At 42.9% G+C, this 21,017-nt stretch overlaps 1 protein-coding gene across 1 annotated transcript in view; it reads right to left on the reverse strand.

The window, feature by feature from the left end:
• The window catches only part of LOC119434944 (centrosome-associated protein 350-like), a 194,607-nt gene that overhangs the window by 110,912 nt on the left and 62,678 nt on the right, over positions 1-21,017 (reverse strand). The window contains exons 10-16 of the mRNA XM_049673160.1: positions 18,718-18,789; positions 18,032-18,127; positions 15,786-16,024; positions 12,707-13,112; positions 8,344-8,469; positions 4,186-4,320; positions 3,561-3,676 (exon numbers count right to left, since the gene is read on the reverse strand). Coding sequence (XP_049529117.1) covers positions 3,561-3,676; positions 4,186-4,320; positions 8,344-8,469; positions 12,707-13,112; positions 15,786-16,024; positions 18,032-18,127; positions 18,718-18,789 — 1,190 coding nt within the window. The remainder of the gene's footprint in view (positions 1-3,560; positions 3,677-4,185; positions 4,321-8,343; positions 8,470-12,706; positions 13,113-15,785; positions 16,025-18,031; positions 18,128-18,717; positions 18,790-21,017) is intronic.

Genomic DNA, 21,017 nt, shown 5'->3' on the forward strand with positions numbered 1-21,017 from the left:
CAGTAGGCGAAGTTGCGAAGCGTTACACTAAAACAATATTTATATAAATGTTTTTGCAGAAGAACGTCAAAAGCAAACCTCAAAAGCATGTCACGTAACAGGAAAACTTTTTCCAGCAGAAACATCTTCGGAAATCACCCTGAGCACGGTAGTAAATAGCCATGATTTTACAGTGAAGCTGTCTATGGCTAGGGTCTTATGCATTTTCCGTGTCTGCCAACAAATCTGCATGTGCAAAAACTCAGCTCCCGAATCTGATGCAAAATTGCTATTCTATGCAAAAGCTTATACGTCTCATCATTTGGATATGTATTTTCAGTAAATTAGTCATTAACAGGCACCAGTTTCAAGATCAGTAGACTCTCAGATAGATAATAAGTGTTTCTCAAAGATTTGCTGCTGTGCGACCAGTGTCGGCCATGTGTACGCTCGCACCGCCCTCACTTTGTCGTCGTTCCAAGCGCTTGCATGCCTAGTTTCCTTCCGCTCTCCCAGCGTGGAGGTCCCGTCGTGCGTGTCTAGTATTCTCCGGCTCCCTGAGATGGCAGTAATCTTCCACGTGAATGTATGCCGCGTCACTCTAGTGTCGTCTGGCAGGCTGCATGCTTTTGAACGCGAACAAACAGAAACAATGGGCAAGCACAGACGGTCCTACACTGCAGGCTTCCAACTTCAAGTGGCAAAATATCCTGAGGAACACGGCAAACGGGAGGCTGGGCGCAAGTTCGACGTTGACGTGATTAGCGCGAAAGCGATGATGAATTGTGAAATAAAATGTTCATATCTGTTACCAGTTCTTGAATTATCCAACACAGTAGTCACTGTGGCACTACAGTGTGCTATTGTGTAGCTATAGGCCTGATTCGTGCATAACCCGCACCTGAGCGAAATGTGATGAAAAAAAGTGCAGCTTATACACGAGTATATATGGTAGCACAATGGAGGTAAAGAGTGTGCCAAGCCCACTCCCACTATTGCATACATCTCACTCAAATGTAACACGAAGAGCTCCCCCTAACTTTTCTTTTTTGCAAATTCTTTCCAAACTCACTTGAAAGGACAATGCTGCAACACAACTCACTTAAATAATCCTCCTTTTTTTCACTCAACTTCAGCAGTCAGTTTTCTAAGTACATTTCTTAGGAAACAACATAATTTTGAGGAGATTATTAAAAATGATTCAATTATGGGGTTTAACAGCCCGAACCGGTCTTTTCGGACCGGTTTTTCGGACTGCTCGGTTTTTCAGTCCACGCGAAGTCCGGAAAATCGGTCGGCTACTGCACTCGGAAAGTGAAGCATTCAACTGTGCGCCACCCATTCTAAATGCAAAGCGATCCCAATGCTCGTGTGTCAACAGGATTTTTTTTTCGGTTGACTAGGTATCAAGCGCTGCCACAAAATCGTTTACATGCGTGGATATTATCGCTTTCTAACGTGGTTACTGATTTAACCGCGCACGAAATGTTTCATAGAGATCTATTTCTACGAAAATAAATGGTCCCTGACTGCTCTACAAGAAAGGGGATGCTAAAACAGAATTAACCAGGTCATGTTCATGGTGTTTTAAACAACACACGAGAAAATCTATATTTTAATTTTCAACATTGACAGGTCGATCAATCTTTATTGCAGTGGTTTTCTCACTACACTTTGTTATTTTTGACACAGCCACCCGTATTCTGTCGCTCTTCGAGCCACATTTTGCTCGGTTCTGCATATTTCTGAGCATCTCCTCGCTTTGGTTACTCAAGGCAAACCGCAGTCTTCAAAGCAAATGCGCGAAGAAGCTTTTCCATCACATTATGGCATTTAGGGAGTTCGATGAAATACCGCAAGGAGCTTCTAAGCTTTGCGATATCAACAAGTTCACCAAGTGGGAGTGAACTTGCCGCTCTTTATCCGGTGCAGCCAGAGATAGCACGGCGCTTGCTGTCGCTCTTTCGGCTTAACTGGTATCGCGAAAAGCGCTTTCCCGGACTCCCGGCGGTTGCTGCACCCGAACATGCAGCACCTGGGCATTTCCTTTCGTTTTGTTTTAAGTCTTGTTTGTTTTAAGGTTGTTTAAGGCGGCGCGGCGGCTAAGAGAAAAGGGCTGCGGTACGTTCCAGGTTCCAGTTAGCTTAATTAGGACGTATGCGCTAGAGCTTTCTCGTCTCCTGTTTGCAGCTAAGGTTGCAACTAAGGCTCGCCCTATCGTCACGTTGAACGTTTTAATTCCCCGGTGGTGCAATTGGCAATAGACGTCGTCAAATCCGAGACTGTTTGGTGCAGTTAGGCGCAATTTTCGTCGATTGTATCAGGATGGCGCAGTAAATCCCAATTGGCGCACTTTGGAGCAGTTGGCGCAGGAGTGGAATCACTGCATTACAAACCTCGAAATAACCAAGTTGTGCTTGCAGTGAAAAACTTCGTTATATCAAGGTTTCGTTAATTCAATAGAACTAATATGGGGAAATAAAAAAATAGTTTGTTACATCACGAATTTCGTTAAATCGAGGTTCGTTATATCGAGGTTTGACTGTATGCCCCATCGAAATGTGGTTAGGAATTGAGCCAGTGACCTTGTGCTCCGCAGCAGATTTTTGAGGAGACATCCTTTTACAAAAACTGTTGCTGAAGAAATTTTTTATGCCAATTATACTAAGAATTATTGCACCTGTACAATGTATATCGAGTATTCCAAAGACTCTCATATAGGTTTTGTAATGGTTTCACACTTTCGGTGCCATGTTTCACCTTAATAAAGAAATCACTCTTTATCATCACCTACTGTAGCATAGTGAACTTCTCCATTCACCAAGGAGTGGCCTCCCTGTCATATAAGTACATTTCATTATCTGGTAAATGTTTAGTGTGTCAGGCTAACTAAAAAATCTAAGATTGCGTGACACAGTGAAAAAAAAGTCAACACACAATTTTTGCACTCGATGAAACAACTTGCACCAAAATTGTACGTGTCAACTAGGCTGACCTAAAGCATTGAGGGGCTTGAAAGTGCCGTTAAAGAGACACTAAAGAGAAACAATAAATTATTTTAGACTGATAAAGTATTATTTCAGAACTATTTCCATCAATTTCAAGGTATCAGGTTCTTTGCCTACAGAAAATGAAGGCAGAACTTCCATTTTTCAAATTTTCTGCCGAAGCTACAGCACCAGTTACACCAGTGTGACATCACGGATTTCAAAGTATTTTGCTGTGTTTGGGCTACTGTGGTACAGTAAAAATCGCCAGGTTCAGTCGTTGGCCCCTTTGTAACACAATGCAGTCCATCTTAATTGAAAAAAATTTATAAAAAATTCACTGGGCCCAAGCAAACACTGTCAAAATCCTTCAAGTCACAGCAAGCAAGGTGCCATTGCCATTCGCGTAATTATTGCATCTCTTCTGGCTTAAGAAGAATCCTATCATGGTGATAGGGATTTTTTTTTTTTGTGCTGCAGAAAGGTAATTTAGAAACACAGCTTAACTTAATTATCTCTTTAGTGTCCCTTAAGGATAATTAATGGTGCTGCTAGAAGTGCAGCAGTGAGGAAACAAATATTGGCTGAACTCACGTGGTCATATTTTTCAAGCATTCCTTTGCAATTCTGAACCAGATGCTTGCGAAAGAAATTTTGTATCTTCCTTGCAGCTTCATTCTGCACTCGGGCGAGCACAGGGGTGCTTGGTGCTAATAGAGATTAACAAAACAAAACATACTTTTCAGGCTACACAAGACAAAGGCAGTCCTTGAAACATACTTTTGTTAGACATGCAAATACATGTGCTAATGCAGCTTACAACACAAGTTGCTACAATGCTCATCAATAATAATTATTATAGCAGACGGCTTCCAATCTGAACCTGTTGGAACATGAAATAGTACTAAAAAAATTATTTTGTTTAAACTAAAAGAAAGCTTGAAAGAACAGTGGTATAATTTGGGGCATTAGAATTAGGCATAGTCAGAAGGTGAGACGAATAAACCAAACTTTTAAAAACCTCAACTTTGAAAAAGACGCTACTAAAAAACAGAATGGGTTTATGAACATGTCAGCTGCACAGAAAAGAATTCTGCCCTATTGGCAAGGTAAAGCATTTAACAGGAAATGAGCCAATAAAAATAATTTGTCATCTGCATGTAAATGCTCACCATATTCAACATAAGCACAAAGATGTATAGCAGTAAAATTTGTACACCTTTATCTGAAGTCTCTTCCAATGGCATGCTCTGACCAACAGAATCAGGTGCTTGAGTTGGACCACAAGAAGTTTCATGTACTTCAGATAACATTGTTTGAAGCCTCTCAGTGATTCCAGAAGCATGGTGTTCACCTGAAAACATGGACAAACAATGGGATTATGTCACTATGCTAAAATAAACCATACAGCTAAGCACATACAATGAAATTTTCCTTCTACAACCTTCTTGGAAAAGTAGTGCTCGCCCCATCACCAACTCGCGCAATTAATGACCAGGTAAAATATTAACAGCACAAATACAAGGATGAAGAAAGCGACAGGGCGAGCGCTGATTCCCAACTACTACAGTATATTTTTTCATAGTGATGGATTATATAGCTACAAAAGAAGCATGAAAAACAATACAAGAACCGCAAGTAATAAACAAGCAGAACCAGCAAACAAAATGAGGTCTTGGTTTATTACACGGCTTCCAAATGACAGTAGGACCAAAATTATGGAACATTCCATACCTTGGTAAGGAAGCCCTCAATGCAGTTAGGCCACCTTACGTCAATTCTGAAAGCTTCCTTACCGATGCACCCTTACTAGAGGCTTTCTTAGTGCTTCCTAGGTGTAAAGCAGCCCCGAAGTTACCTTCATGCTTCATTTCCTTGCTCCTTTCACTGAATATGTGCTTGTCGACAATACTTGCCCAAGTATTGCGCTTGTCTGCTCACATGCAATTACTATTTGCTGGCCAGCTGGCAGGCAAGCAAAAACCGGGGGCTGCGAGTTTCAGCAGATGGTAGTACCCTTTATAGAAATTTCTAAGTACAAGCAAACTCCTATGTCTATGGCCTCCGAGATAGTGCGTTTGTTTCCACACACACCACTGAATCTCGAGGCCATGTTCAACTAATACAGCCTCTCGTTAAGCCTACAGCAACAAAAAATTGAAAACCGACCTGAGGAACAACGCCCAACTCTTACCAGTACGTTGCTATCAAAGCATCATGACAGAAACTGAAAGCAAATGCAACTATCGGTTGACAAAGAAAGTGCAGGACGATGACTTGACATATCCAAAACGGCTGGCACCCCCTTAGATGGGTGCTGCCAGGTTGCCCTACGCAAGTAGCCCTATGCAAGTAGTCCTTACGTGTGTTAACGTTGAACGTAAATCAGGAAAAAGCATACGCGTTTATACATTAACTATATAGCGTATGAAATATTTGACGAACAAAATTTATTTTGCTGAATAAAGACATTCGAGTGAGACTTAAGACGAATGCCCTCGAACCAAGATTTGTGGAATCCGTTCCTTACATGACGAAAGGGTTCCTTTCGTGAGGATGGGTGAAGGGAACTTTCAGAATACACTTGCTTTCTCCATGCATCCTCAGCGGTAAGAAGCATGAATGGCTCCTCACATAAGGTTAGGAAGTGGCCCAAGAAAAGGAAAGTTTCAGAATTTGCCCCTAAAAAATTGTAGCACTTTCCTTGCTAAGAAAACGGAGAATGTTCATGCATAATGTGTCATAGTGCTCTATTTCAGGTGCTTTTATAATCTCTCCTGTGAGCCTGCTTCCACTCCTGCCGATCGTGCCCGAAATATGTCCTCGTGAATTGCCCATGTACAATCAATACCAGCTTCAATAAACAATGTGGGGATTGAGGGTTGCGCTGGCGTCATTGTGCGGGCTAACACCTGTTCTGCCGTCCCCCGGTTTTCCCCGTCCTCCGCGTAACCGGTTCCCGCGGTGGCGCTGCGCACGCGGCGGTTGCGCTGAGGGCGGGGCGCTGACGTCACAAGGTGGCCGATTTTCGGCTGCTAGCGGCGGAGCGTGCCTCGGACTTCTCTCCGGGACCAGCGCACGGTAAGTTCATGCTTTCCTCTCGTCCGCCGACATCTTTGTGACTAGGACTGGAGCTCGCGCACGGTGCCTTTGCCCGTGCGGGGAGCGCGTACTTTTTGCTGATCCTTTCCTGACGCTAAGCCGACGAGTGGTGCCATTAGTGCTCGCGCGAGGTCGTACCCCGCCGAGCCGCACTTGCCAAAAGCCTAAGCCGAAGGATATTGCCCGTGCTCTTGCGAGTTGACCCATTGGTTATCGCCAGAGCAAGTAGCATAGCCGCCGGGACTTTTCCTAGCGGCGTGTCCCAGCTTGAGCCTGTGCTCTCACCGCGACGTGCTATAGGCACCTGTTATTGTATTTTCGCCCAGGTGCGGGACCCCTTTGGCTCCCCGCCGCGCGGGTGTTTGTGCAGTGCTGGTGCCGACGGTTTCAGTAAACGGTTTCCGTCAACTCAGGGCTTTACTGTGTTTTTGCGTGCGTCGCTCGGTAGCCCCTTGCGGCCTCTGAGCTCGCACGCGAGCGGTGCTGGAGGCAATGGCTGACGCGGCCCTGTGGCTCGCTAAGCTCGAACCCGCGGTGGTTGGTCTCCTGTGAGACACCAAGAACCCACAACAGATACAACGCCTCGTTTGTTCTGGCTATCTGCAGCATGTGCCAACTGCCGTTTTCGAGTGCATTCTCAGCAAGTTAAGCATCTGCACGTCAACGCATCTATGGTGCAGATGAACCAACAGGCCATTGAAAGGCAGATGCCGGTCATGGTGTTGTACATTTACGGCGCAGTCAAACCCAGATATATCGAACCCACATAAACTAATTATTGTGCATATGAAACAGCTGTATAATCCCTTTGAAAATTTCTGTATAAAATTTTGATTTTATATATCGAATTACCTATACATATCGAACTTCTTGTGATCCCCTTCAGATTCGATATATCTGGGTTCGACTGCATCACATAGCCTTGAAGAGGGTAGGCCAACGTGCAAACGTGCATGTACTGTTCTCCACTCCGGAGAAATTGACGAAGTTTTGCAAGGATCAGCAAAATCATGCTGAAAAGACCAACGGGTGCCACACAAAACACCCGTCGACCCTACATACCAAGCATTGAAGGTGCAGTGCAAAAAGTTCTACTTTCATGTGGAAGGTGCTACAGTTAAACCTCAATATAACGAAGTTGGTGAAATTGGCAATTTGCTTATTTATATTGAAATTTCGTTATATTGAAATTGGATTTTTCATGCAAATAAGTGTAGTCACTGTTGAATTTTTTTTACACAGAAGGGGGCCACAAAATTTTTCAAATTATTGGGCAATCAGAAAAAAAAAAAAAAAACTTGAATGAGAAAAACAATTTTGGTGAATTTGAGAGTCGGCAACGAAAGATACGGTTTCATGCGGTGTCGATATCTTCCCATTGGTGGTACGAAGTGAAGCCAATGACTCTTTCACATCTACTCCGCCCCCGCAGCTGACAGTGTCACCTGAAATGGGACCACAGTATCATGAAAAGCGGCGGTAGCGGGGAGCGAATGCTTGATCTGCCTCTCAATTCAACACGCCTCCAGAGCTGAAGATTACGCAACCTACAGCACTAAACGTTCAGGAGGACAGCGCACGATGCCGCGCTATCTCAGCTCACCCAGTCTTTGCACACGTAGCAGATTACCTCTAAAACAGGGTGCACGGGCTGCATATGTACTCAGCCACGCGCAGCCACGGCCCCACTAGAAAAGGAGAGGCGCACCAATCTGCCCCCGAAAATAGGCTCAGAGGAGCGATTATAGAAGACCCTGAAATGGAGCACTACGACATATGTGTCAGTGTTCGCTCAGTTTCCTTATCCGGAGCTACAATTTTTTTAAATGTCACACATGGAGGCAATTAGACTAAGATCTCATTTTGTCTCTGTTTACTGGTTCTGCTTGTTTGAACACAGGTGGTTCCTGTACCTGGTCTTCATGCTTCATTGTACCTATAAATTCCATCACTCTGAAAAAAAAAATAATAAAGTAGTTGAAAGTCAGCACTCGTCTTGCCGCTTTCTTTGCACTTGTCTTTTACTTGCAATGTTACTCTGTTACCAGTTAACAATTACCCCAAACCAGCACTTTGCTTAATGACCTTGTTGCAATCTACAAATTAGGTGGATGGAAAAGTTTCCTTTCATACACATGACCATGAGATCACAAACTTATGTGTTTTTATTGCTCCTAGCTTCATTACAAAATGTGAGAAAGTTATGCGAGTCAGAATGAAAAAAAAGAAAATGAATGAAGCATGAATAGGACTAATAAATGCACAAATTACATACCATATTCTGGCCCTTGAAAGGTGGTGTTACAGCTCAACAAGTGCAACTGGTCATCCAGTGTCTCATTAATTCCCGTAGTAATTTGTTCAAGGCGGAGAACCTGCTCCGTTGGTTTGTACTGAAATTCTACAAGAAACAAAACATGTCACAGACCTCAAACATTTAAAAAAAATAATAACAACAATAATATTAATAACTCGGAAAACAAAAGCTCTTTAAGCAGCAAGCCAAAAATATGCTGCCCCATGACAATACTATATATTGCAACGCGAGACAGTATGTGAGAAAGAGATGGCATATTATGGACAGCACCATCATGTTTGCTGGGACGAAACAAGGACACACATATATAAAACAAAGGGCACAAAAATTTCCAAACATCTACTCGTAATGCACGAGGGTGAGTCAGCCCAACCGGCGCAATAATGGTTCGGTCCATTATCTGCGAGGCATGCTCGTAGCACACAGGCATCTCTCATTTACAAAAGTGACACGCAAGTGTGAAATGTTCTTTAATGCTCTCATACACTGGGTTGAACATGGTTGCGTGACATAATGGCCACTCCAAAAGTTGAGCAGCATGGTGTTGTGAGGTTTTTGGCCACTGAAGGTGTTTCCCAAAAAGAAATGAGTCGCCGTATGGCTGCCGTGTACGGTGAACATTGCATTTCATTTGCTACTGTGAAGCATTGGAGCAAACAGTTCAAAGAAGGACGTGAAAGATGCAAAGACGATCCAAGACCGGGCCAAAGCCATCATGCAATCACCCCCAACACAATTGCAAAGGTTGACGAGCTGATTAGACAAGAACGGAGGATAAGCATCTATGAACTGGCAGAGCATGTGAACATCAGTCACGGTTTGGTTGACACCATAATTCATGACCATCTCGGTTATCAGCTCTTAAGTGCACAATGGATGCCCAAGATTTTGAACCACTGCCAGAAGACTGAGGTTCGGCGCTGCCTTGACTCTTCTGATCCGGTATCACAATGAGGGTGACGACTTCTTGTCTGCAATTGTGACCGGGGTCGAATCATGGTGCCAGTACTACGAGCCTGATACACGACAGCAAAGCTTGTAGTGGAAACATTCAAATTCACCACCCCCCAAAAAAAGCAAAGGCCATCACAATTCCGCCAGAAAAGTACTGTTGACTTTTTTTTTTCGATCGTCAGGGGCCATTACTGATCGAATTTGCTAAACCCCTGGAGAGACTATCAATCGTTTCCGATATTGTGAAACGCTGGATCGGCTGCGTGTTGCAATCAAGAGCAAATGACCTGAAAAATTTACGAATGGGGTCATCTTGCTCCATAACAGTGCCCGTCCCCACGTCGCTGACGTGGTTAACACAAAACTGGCAAAGTTCAAGCGGGAAACGCTGCAACATCTGCCATACAGCCCAGACCTGTCGTCTTGCGACTTCCACATTTTCGGGCAATTGAAAAAACAGCTCAAGGGAGCCAGATTCGTGTCGGACGATGACATGAAAGAGTCAGTTACAGACTTTTTGAAGCAGCAGCCCAAGGAGTTTTATGAGACGGGAATCACACGACTCGTTAGTCAGTGGGACAAATGTCTAAATGCTCATGGAGACTACTTTTAAATAAAGTACCCCGTTTGTCATATATTCGTATTGGCTCACTTTCATTTGACTCCCCTTCGTATCTGCTTTCCATCAAAACTATCAAACCACTGCCTTTGATGGCATGTAAGGAAGTTGCAAAACAGTTCTAGATTAAACAGTGGCAACGCACTTTGGAATAAGAAGAAGCTTTAGGTCAGGCCCAACTCAGACTTCTCTATTCAAATATATGTAAAAAGCAGAAATCCTTTTATGAGACAAACAATGTACTGATTTGCATGAAATTTCTTTCATATGAGAGAGGGTTAATCTTTGCCACCTGTAAGAAGCAAAATTTGGATTTAGGACCTTAAAAGCTTTTCATAAAAATTGCCAAAAATAGCAAATTTAAAAAAAGAAAAAAAATTAGAAGCACCAAGTTTACAAATCCGAAATTCTGCACCAAAAACAGATATCACAGTTCTGTAACTGCATCTGTCGGAGCATGTCAAGCAGTCAAATGTGACATGAATTTGGGCTTACAAGAAATTGTTACAATGTTAACAATAGTTTTGCAAAGGTCCTACTTACAAATTAGTGGTGTATTTCAGAGCAGCATAAATACATCAACTTAGCTCTATATATTTCAATAAGTGCAGTTAACAAAATTGTGATATTTCTTTTTTAAAGAAAAAAAAGAAATATCACAATTTTGTTGGAGTTGCTGAGTTGGAGTTGTAAACTTGATACATGACTATTTTTTATTTTCCCAATTTTCAAAAAAATTTTCAGAAAAATATCACATAAATTGAAAATTCACTTGTTACAATAAATTTAACCATCGCTTTTAAGTGCAACAAACCCATCAAAATCGCTACAGTGGCTGTCGAGAAAAACAATTTTTTCGCACCCTTGCAATTAGATAGGAGCTCCAAGCTGAAGCTTCCCTTTTATGGTGCTATAGAGCAGTACCAAGCACACAGACACAGTTTTCACTAGAAATGGTAGCAGATCAAAAAGACCCAAAAGTGTTACAGTTCAAAGACAACCTCTATGTCACGAAGTCAAGAATCTGAAGTCAAGCATTTTTTTTTCCCCTATAGATTCAGTATTTTTTTTTTTTTAATCTGGTGAGCAGAGGTGGCTTCATCCGTGCCTACTGATTAAGGGGGAATCAGGGTTAAAAGCATAATTTTTGCAAGTACACATTTTCTAACTTTGTGTGTTTTGGATTTCAATAATATAAAGAAGCGCCTCGCCAAGTTTGGTTATCTGCGTGATAGGTGAGAAGAAAATTAGCTTTTTTTTTTTTTTACCAGGCAGTTGCATGTGTTTTGGCACGTGTTGAGATTTTTTAATCAATTTTTCTCAGTTTACACTTTTTGGCCAATTTGCACTTTTAGGAAAAAAATTGTTCTGAAACTGCAACGGCAAAAACTAAGATTTTTTCTAGGCTGAAAATTTGAAAGGAACAAGAATATGGGCATCTTGACTTTGTTGAGTTTTGACTTGAGTTTTCAAGCGATGCGATTTCTACAGAAGGCATAAAATTTCAAGCAGCTGCCCTTATCCTGTAATATAGGGTGTCCAGAAGATATTTATTCAGAAAAACGTTATCTAATTTATAATTTTTAAAATGATAGTTTTCCTAAGGTGACACTCACTTGCTTAATGGGACATGCATAACTTTTCTTCTATTTCTGCTAGGGTAATCAAATTTTCTACATATTCTAACGACAAGAGCACAAAGCCTGCTTCTGAATTTTGTTAAAATTGGCATGTCAGTTCAAAAGTTGACATTTCAACCCTGCATTCCCCCTTCAATGGAGTTTGTAACAACTCTCACAGACTAGCCATTTGTTTTCCTTTTGCCATGCCTCGCCTTTAATCAGTGTTAATGAAATCAGTTAAGACTTAGTAGTATAGCACACCCACAGTGCTTGTGTCACTTAGCCCGTCATGAGCCAAATAATTTTTTTTTCTCATCCTCTTTGCCCATCAGCTGGTAAATAAGCTAATTATCAACTGTTCAGGAAAAAAAGAAGGAAGGAAGAACTGCCAATAACGGCTTTATTATTTAATGACAGGATGGCATGCACTGTAATGCCATCAAAAAGATAAAATATTATGGACTGAAATGCAGGAAAGGGCAAACAGAGGTGTTGCAGGACCCCTTTATTGTAAATTGCTGTACTGACTACGTACGTAGTTATCTATGTGCAGAAGTGCACTGTATTGTTTAAGAGCACAACATTGTCCACGGACAGCAACATAGAGAGCCACACGCCTAATCACTGGGGTCTTTACATGCAAGCATTCTTTCAGTTTGATAAACAGTAGAGTAAAATTACAAGGTACATTCACATGCGACACATAATCTAAATTATTTTCAAATCATGTTAGCATTGTTCATTCAACAGCATGACAGTTGTCTGCAGCTCCTTGAAAACATTAAGCAAATGTCTTTTTTCGTGATAAAAGAGCTAGTTTTGTAAAGATGAACTGAGGTCCTGAAGTACTCATGGCAGTACTGCAAACTTTCCTAACAATGTGCCTATTAAGTATTCTTTAGCGAATTCTCCTACATTTATTCTTGATTAACTCCTGGTTTGCAATACATTGCCTATTGTGCAACCTAACCTTTTTGGGTACCAATGTTAACAAACCATTCGGTTATCAGAAGGTCAACCTAAGGTACTTATATGTTCAAGCATTCTTCCATACTGTGTTTCATAAGTTGGCCTACCCTATCACTGTATAATAAAAGCATGCACAGAATGAAAATTGTGGACTTGCCTTGTTTCTGTAGCCCCTGTTTCTCACAATAAACAAGACTTGATGTTCCAAAATCATAATGTGCAGTAGCTAGCTGACCCTCCAGCGGTTTCATCAAGACATCATTTTCATCGTGCTGCGATTGGTTCGATGAAAGATTTGAGTGGTCGGCCGAGTGCCTCAACGGGCACTTGTCTTTGCCACCATGACAAACCAAAGCAGTGTCGGTGCTCGCTTTTACAACCTGAACCTCCTGATCTCTTTGCAACTGCATATGCGGTTGGCAGGAATCATGACCACTGTCAGCAACTCCAACATTACTACCAGGAGCTAAGCTTTGAGGGGAATTATCCACCTGGTCAAAGTCAGCCACATCTTGCGTAGACTTCAAATGTCTGACAAACTCATGGACAACCTTTTCATCTTCCTGAAACAAAATTGAAAAATAAAATGTGAGTATTTTAAACAACAGAAAGTTTCTAACTTTTACTGGTGCTCAGCTTGAAAGACATTCAGGGCAATGAACCCTAAAGACAGTCTCGGAGAATTATTTGGCACAAAGGTCACTACGCATAGCAAAGCTATAAACAAAGTAGACAACAAAGTTTCCTACTGCAGCACGCTTCATTCTTTTATCTCCTAGATCATAAAACATTTTAGCTAAGATTCTCAACAAAGCAAAAAAAAAAGAAACTAACACGCTCAAAGAAGAAATAGCTCCCTTAGTGGCAATTCACTTAATTATGAAGTGCCTACCCTTGTGATGCACATCTGCACAAAAAAAAAACCTTTAAATCAAATATCTGGAAATACTTTACAAAATATGCTGATAGAAACATGAAAGAAATGACTGTGGGTGGCATACTGTGCTGCGGTTCCAAGTTACTCAAATGATAGAAACCATTAAAGGTCACAAGCTACATGATGCTAAGTGACCAAATTACAGTAAAAGCTCGATGATACGATCACGGCTAATACGAATTTCCGGATGATACGAATTTTTCTGTGGTCCCGGCCGAGCCCCATTACTTTTCAACGTGCTAGAGAACGGTTGTTACGAATCGATTTTCAGCCTGCGTCGGTTGATACGAATAAACGCCGCCCCACCGACGGCCGCGAAAGAGAACAGCGCGCAGTCACGCGCTTTCTCTCCTTCTCTTTTGGTGCGGAGGCACGGCGCCGGACAGCGCGGACTCCGCGACTGGGCGCGAAGAGTTTGAAGCAGTGGCGCTTCAAGAAATAAATGCTTTTTACGTACATGTGCCTGAGTGAGTTCACCTCTGACTCTTTAATTTAGCTACAGTCGAATCTCGTTAATTCGAACACGCTTATTTCGAACATACCGCGCACCGACAATGCTCTTAGCAGCGCGCCAAATAACGCGGCGGCGCCTCCGACCGGCATTGCTCCGACACCGCCATAGAGCAAAAGCTCAGGAGAGACCCCTCAATGCCGCGCGCAAAGGAACGGCAAAAAAAAAAAAAGAACCCGCGGCGGAAATTTCCCCCTCTCTCAAATTGCAAGGTCACCGTTTCTGCAACGCGCCGGAACAAGCGTGTAGGTGCCGACTAGAGTGTTCTAGACAACCGTATTCTAGCACACACTAGTGCCGACGTCTCAGCCACGCGGATAAAATGGCAGTGAACCCTTCTCCTCTATTTTCTAGTCACATGTTGACCTTGCACGCTGCAAGGTCAACATGTGACCGGCAGCAGCGCAGAGGGAAGCAGCGGCGGAGGCACAGTCGGGCCAACGAAACTGCCACGCTCGCAAACGCTCGCTTCCCGATAACGGTAGAAAACGAAACTTCAGGGGGCGGCTAAAATAAGCTGGCGCCAGCACGGCGGCGGGCGCGCACGGAGATGTGCACACGGAGTCGAAGGTGAGAGAGCTACGAGGGAGTTGAGAGGGAGGGCGAGGGGAGCCACCGAAGCGGCGGAGTTGACGCGGCCAAATCCGCTTCCCTGCCGCCCTCCTCCCTCACCTTTGACGGTCTCCGCGCGCACCCGTGTGCCGGCGCCGCCCGCTCGCTCCCTGAAGCTTTGTTTTCTGTCGTTATCGGGAAGCGACCGTTAGCCGGCATGGGCAGTTTCGTGGCCCGCGCTTGCTATGCGCTTGCGCGCCGCGATATTTCACGACTCGCACCGTTCGTGCATCGTGCTATGGTGCACGAATACTTCAAGAATACGTCCTTTTAATTCGAACAAATTTTCGGGCCCCTTCGAGTTCGAATTATCGAGATTCGACAGTAGTTTTAATTGTGTTTCGATGATACGAATTTCGGCTAATACGAATATTTTTCGTGACCCCGTGAGATTCGTATCATCGAGCTTTTACTGTACTTGCATGATAGCATAAAAAGGTCGCGGTGGGCCACTGCCTCGGGTGCCACTGATTCTAGTGACGCCACTGCCTATGACGGAGGGCTAATGGCGGATTTAGAATAAAAACAGATTGGAATAGCTTTACATTATCCTGGTCTAAGGCGACAAATTCAATTTAATGTAATATTTGCTTACCAGGACCCCACCTTCTCATTGCATATACTGAGGTAGTACATGCCATTCATAATATAGGGTAAAAAAAATGTTCACATGAATAGATATCATCATGGCATCCACAGATAACAAATTGTAGCACCAGCAAGTAATGGCACCACTTTGCACATGCCTGTGGCAGGAGTTAGAGGTTGTTCTCATGAACTGAAACTTTCAATTCTGTAAAAGCTTAAAGTCCCTTTTGCATAGCTCATTCTTGACAAGTCAGGTACCCAATAAACTACCTATTTACTAAGAATTCCCGAAAACACTCTCTTCTTCCTCCCTACATTCTAACTCATCCCTACATTCCATTTTTATTGCCCTACACCTGGAAGAGCTAGACCACTTCATGGCAAGTGTTACACCTGGTACTGGTACACCACTCGTAGCCTACTTAGTACCACAGCCAGAGAGCCAGCTGGACTCTGACGGCAACAACTCTAAGTAGGAATCAGTCAAAAATTAAGTACTTCACTCCCCCTCTCACACGATTCCACACAAATTCAGTGAAATACAATGGAGCCCACATGTTACTGCTCAAAAGCAGATGAGCTACACACCTGCTGGCGACTCATTTTACACCGGCCAATGCGAGCACTGTCACATGCAGTCTTCCGCTGAAAAGCATACAGCTTCTCCAAGCGTAACTCTCTTGTTCGAGCGGCGTCCACTGTGCTTTGTTCAGCCTTATGCTTCTCCTGTTTTCGACCCAACTTCTGTTTCATGATGAACTCACGAACTGCAGGCGCATCATAGTGCCGTACTTTAGTGGCTGGTGCAGGTGAATTCCCTTCAGGTTCTGCTTGATGCAAAGAATCAACAAGCAGAACAAGAATCGTGTCAAAGGTATGGCCAGTGCAGGGCCTGTGATAACACGTTTACCAACTTGAAAAGTGTGCACAAATGGATTGCCAATTGCCCCAATAGAGCACATCACCAATATTTCTTTTTTTTTTCACAACAATAAACTGGTGTTTTTTTTTCTTTTAAGCAGTGTGCTGCTGTACGATTTCTGATGGGGACTCAGTGAGGTGCTTAAAGATGTGTCATGTAGAAAAAATAATATAGGTTTAACAGCAAGCACCAATTTTACTTCAGCAACACACTGGACTGCTTCACGTTACCATACCTGCCAAGTTCTAAGAAACTAAATCTGGGATCCGGATCTTCCGACAGGGCGGGGGGGGTCAGCCGGTTACCCCTCCCCCCGACGTCTATATTTTCAAGTACTGACAGGAGAACTTCCTTACAATTTTATTTACAGATATACAAGTGACCACATGAACATCAATGTCTCACTTTAACAAGCATTTCGTTGTTGCTAATTCTGTTGTCAACAATTCCTTAAAATTGAATTAAATTATTGGGTCTTATATCCCACAACCACCATCCGATTATGAAGCACGCCGTAGTGGGGAACTCCGGATTAATTTCGACCACCTGGGGTTCTTTAACGTGCCCCAATGGACGGCACATGGGCGTTTTTGCATTTCGCCGCCAACGAAATGCAGCCGCCACGGCCTAACTATATTTGATCCCGCGAACTCATGCTTAGCAGCGCAATGCAAAAGCCACTAAGCAACCACGGCGGGTGTTCAAAATTATTCAGATAATGTTTGATTGTAAGAAATGTCATTTCTTCCACATTTTGCGAGGATGATGTTTCCCAGCGTCTTATATGAGCGACACATGGATGAGTGGCACTGCGTCCTCGTATTTTTCCCAATGTTAAATTGCCGCTCGCACTATGCATTGCTCTGTGGTATCAACAATATACCCAGCGTCGCTTCGGCTGAGCACTACATTAAAAATACTTGAAGATACTTTTTGCACTAGTGCTCCTTGCTTTTAAAGCCATGACTGACCGTAGGCCTACAGCAATGCCAGAGCGGCCGACGCCGAGGATAACGATGGAGAGTCTACTGTTGCTAGTTGAGGAACACGGAATTCGCTCACTAGCTTAATGAGGCTAAGGCCACTAGGGCACTCAACAACCCCGTCAGCATAAGGAGTGGCTCTGCGGTTAACGAAATAGCGCATGTATAGGGTTTCCCTACCACTTTCTTAACAATGTTTTGCGCGATGAACTTCTAACTGGAATGGATTGGGTTGGATTCTATTTGCCAATGTGGCCTAACAAAGCGCTGGACGCGGATAGAAACTGGGACACAACCGCAATTTCAGGGATACTTTCCTGTCAACCGTACAACTGGAAGAAATGGACCAAATCCGGGAGTCTCCCGGGTAATCAGGGAGACTTGGCAGGTATGCATTAAAAGTGAACAATGCCCAACATTTTCACACATAGCAAGCCTTCAAAAAGACAGTCATTCCTGGATTTGCACATCACAGCAAAATAGTGATCACATGCTATGCAGCAAGAACACTGGAACCTGTCTGTCTACACCATTAAATAAAGTGAATTAAAAAAAGGCTCCTAATGCTATGGTTGGTGCGCGCTAGCATTAGGAGCCTTTTTTCGTGTGTGTGTGTGTGTGTGCAGGCACGCACGCACACACGCGCACACACACACACACACACACACACACACACACACAAATGAACAAAGACACGAATAATAGCACTGAGCACTACAGCACAACACCCATGCCAAAGCTTCAATTTTCAGATTACTGCTTTGCCAATGACTTTTCTGCCATTATCATCATATGCCACAATTAGACACCGTCACTGGATGCTATTACGAGATGCTATAAACTAATTTGCATGCTTTTACAGCATGCATTACAGAGATGCCCTTTGTACTTCATCTCACTGCCAAAAATTGCTGAAACCTGACACTTACCCATATGGTGGTGTGCTTTTCTTTTAACACTCCGACTTTTCTTCAAGTTCCTTAGAGCTAAAATCCTGTCTTCGATAGGCACAACGTACTTCTCATCTAGGTGAGTACAAGAGTATAATCGACAAGAGCGCAAATTACCCTTTCTCTTTATTGAAATAAAGAAATGCTGTGAAGCATTACTTTCAACAAGATAATGTATTAAAATGCTAAACCAAGATTTGGCTATCATCTGCACAGTTTATCTGTCCATGGCAAAAGAGGCACCAGAAACAGCTTACAATCTGCTCTGGTTCTTTGGTTTAGTGCTCTGTGTGCCACAGATGCTCCTTTCTTCATATTTTTCTCTCATTTACTGTGCAACCTGGTTTATTTCAGGGGTCTAATATAACAGACCTCTAAAAATATATCTCTTTCGATCATGCATAAGTAGGACTAGAAACAAAGCTACCGCTGGAACTTAAGGTTTCAAGTCTCAACAACAAGAGTTGAAGAACAAAGAAAGCTACTAGCGAGCTTACATTAAGCTCAAACTACAAAACTCGAAGTGCTTAGAGTGGATAACTTGTCTTGTGAGCCATTTTAGCACCCAATCAAAAATTAGAACAGAATCTCATTTTACAGACTTGTGTTGCCACAACTATGCTGCTATCAGCCATGAACCGAGGGGGAAAAAAATCGCCATATACCATAAGCTCCTGTAGTGCGAAGTTGTTCCACTCGAGCATGGGTTTTGGTAGTGCCATTCCCAGAGTGCGTTTCTATAAATATGAAACAAAAAGGCCAACATTTCATGACTTTTTCTACAGTTGCACACTTAAATTCCAAAGACTGACTTATTGCAGCCAAATTTTTTCAACCCCTAATCTAATCAGTATAGTAAAACCTTGTTAATACGTACTACTTAACCAACAATGGCAGATGAGTGGCTATAGAGTTACCGGCCAAAATAACTTGTTAATTCTCACTCACACACGCAGACAAGTTTTATTTGTGAGCAGGCAGCAAAAAATCTGATTTTCACTTGCCGCCGTGGCGGCCTTGCAGCGATGACGGCCTCCTCAAAGTGAGCAAGGCCACGAGCCAGCTTCTCTATCAGGCATCACTTCTCTGCGAACGCCCTCATGACGGTCAACACACTAGCCGCGTCAGATATGGAGGGGCCATCATTCTCGTCGTCGTGGATGACGACGACGAGAATGATGGCCCCTCCGATGACGAGAATGATGGATGACAACGTGAAAGCGGTAAAACCTATGGGAGCAAGAAACACGTCATGGATACCATGTTTTGACGTCATTATCAGTGGCAACTGCAGCACGGGAAAGGTCCGTGCACCGCAATTTTGTGATCTATGGTCAGCGCGCATGACATTTCGCCGATTCCACGCTTGTACGTGCTGAAAAATGAAGTAAATGCTATGCACTAACCGTTAGGCATGCGTTAAGCAACTACGGTTTAAGCGGTCAGCCAATACATTAGGTTCAATGGCGACAGGGCTCATCATCACGACTATATATTAAATTTTTGCTGGTCAATACTGCTGTTGCTGCTGATGGCCGGGGATGTTTAGGAAAATCCAGGCCCAAAAACTGCTGAAATCTTGCAGGAAATTCTAGGAAATCAAAATGCATTGGATCGCAAGATAGATGATATCAGGAAAGAAATTGCAGAAGTGAGTGCTAAAACTGATAAGATGCAAAGTGTGCTAGCCATGTTCGACGAAATGAAAAATAGAATAGATAAATTGGAGACCACCGTACGAAAACAATCTGAAAAGTTAATCGATTATGAAAATAGAAGCAGACGAAATAATCTTGTGGTGTTTGGTCTTACTGAAAGCGCGAACGAGTCTGCACAAGTGTTAAATAAACGCGTTGTAAATGACATTTTTTCTAAAGTTCTTGGCATAGAAGTCACTACAGTGGAAAGAATTCACCGGATTGGCAAAGTAAATCCTGATAGACCAAGGCCTGTGATCTTGAAATTTTATGACTACAAGGAAAAGGATACCGTCCTCAAAAGCTGCACAAAGCTAAAGGAAACTTCTATCAGGATAAGTAATGACTATCCGAAGGAAACAGTGCAGATACGAAAGAAGTTATGGGAAAGTGCTGCCTTGGACAGGGACGCAGGCGCAAAAGTAGTTCTTGTGCACGATAAACTTCGGATAAACGATCAGTTATACGCATGGGATGACGTCAGAGACAAGCGCGACTTGCTGTCGGGCAAACGTGATACTGTTCAAATGAAGCGAAGTGAGCGTGTTGAATCAAGTAAGTCAAATGGTTCTGATAGCTCATGCAGCTCATTTGAGACACCAAAAAAATAGCTAAGATTGCTCTCGTTTAATGCGCGCGGTATAGTAAACAAGACTACGCATCTAGAGTATTTATTGATTTCGCATGATCCTCACATAACCACCATAACCGAAACATGGTTGCATGGAAATTTACCGAATGATTGCATTGTTCCTCCCAGTTACAACATATTTAGAAAAGACAGAGACTCACGTGGAGGTGGGGTGTGTATAATAGTTAAATTAAAAGTTCTCTGAATGCTTCGTTGATTGATTGTGAAGTACCAGAAACTCTCTGGTGTAAATTAACTTGTGAAAGTACTGTTTTTCTTATCGGAGTTGTATATCGGCCACCCTCAAGCTCCCCTGAGTTTCTCCAAAACCTGAATAAGTTTTATATTCTCATGTAAATGGGAACACTAAGTTGGTAATGACTGGAGATTTAAACCTGCCGGATATAAACTGGAAAAATTTTTCGTATAGTGGTGTGGATTCAGTAAGTGCTGAAAAAATACTAGACATTATGTTTACGTACAATTTGAAACAAATCGTGCTTGAAGATACTAGAATTACACCGACGTCAAGGTCAGTACTAGACTTGGTGTTCCTATCAAATAAATTAAATGATTACAGTGTGACGGTAGAAGATGGTATATCGGATCACAGGATGATCTGTCTCGATGTGCCTAT

The sequence above is a fragment of the Dermacentor silvarum genome, chromosome 1 (genome assembly GCF_013339745.2).
Source record: "Dermacentor silvarum isolate Dsil-2018 chromosome 1, BIME_Dsil_1.4, whole genome shotgun sequence".
NCBI classification, from domain to species: Eukaryota; Metazoa; Arthropoda; class Arachnida; order Ixodida; family Ixodidae; genus Dermacentor; species Dermacentor silvarum.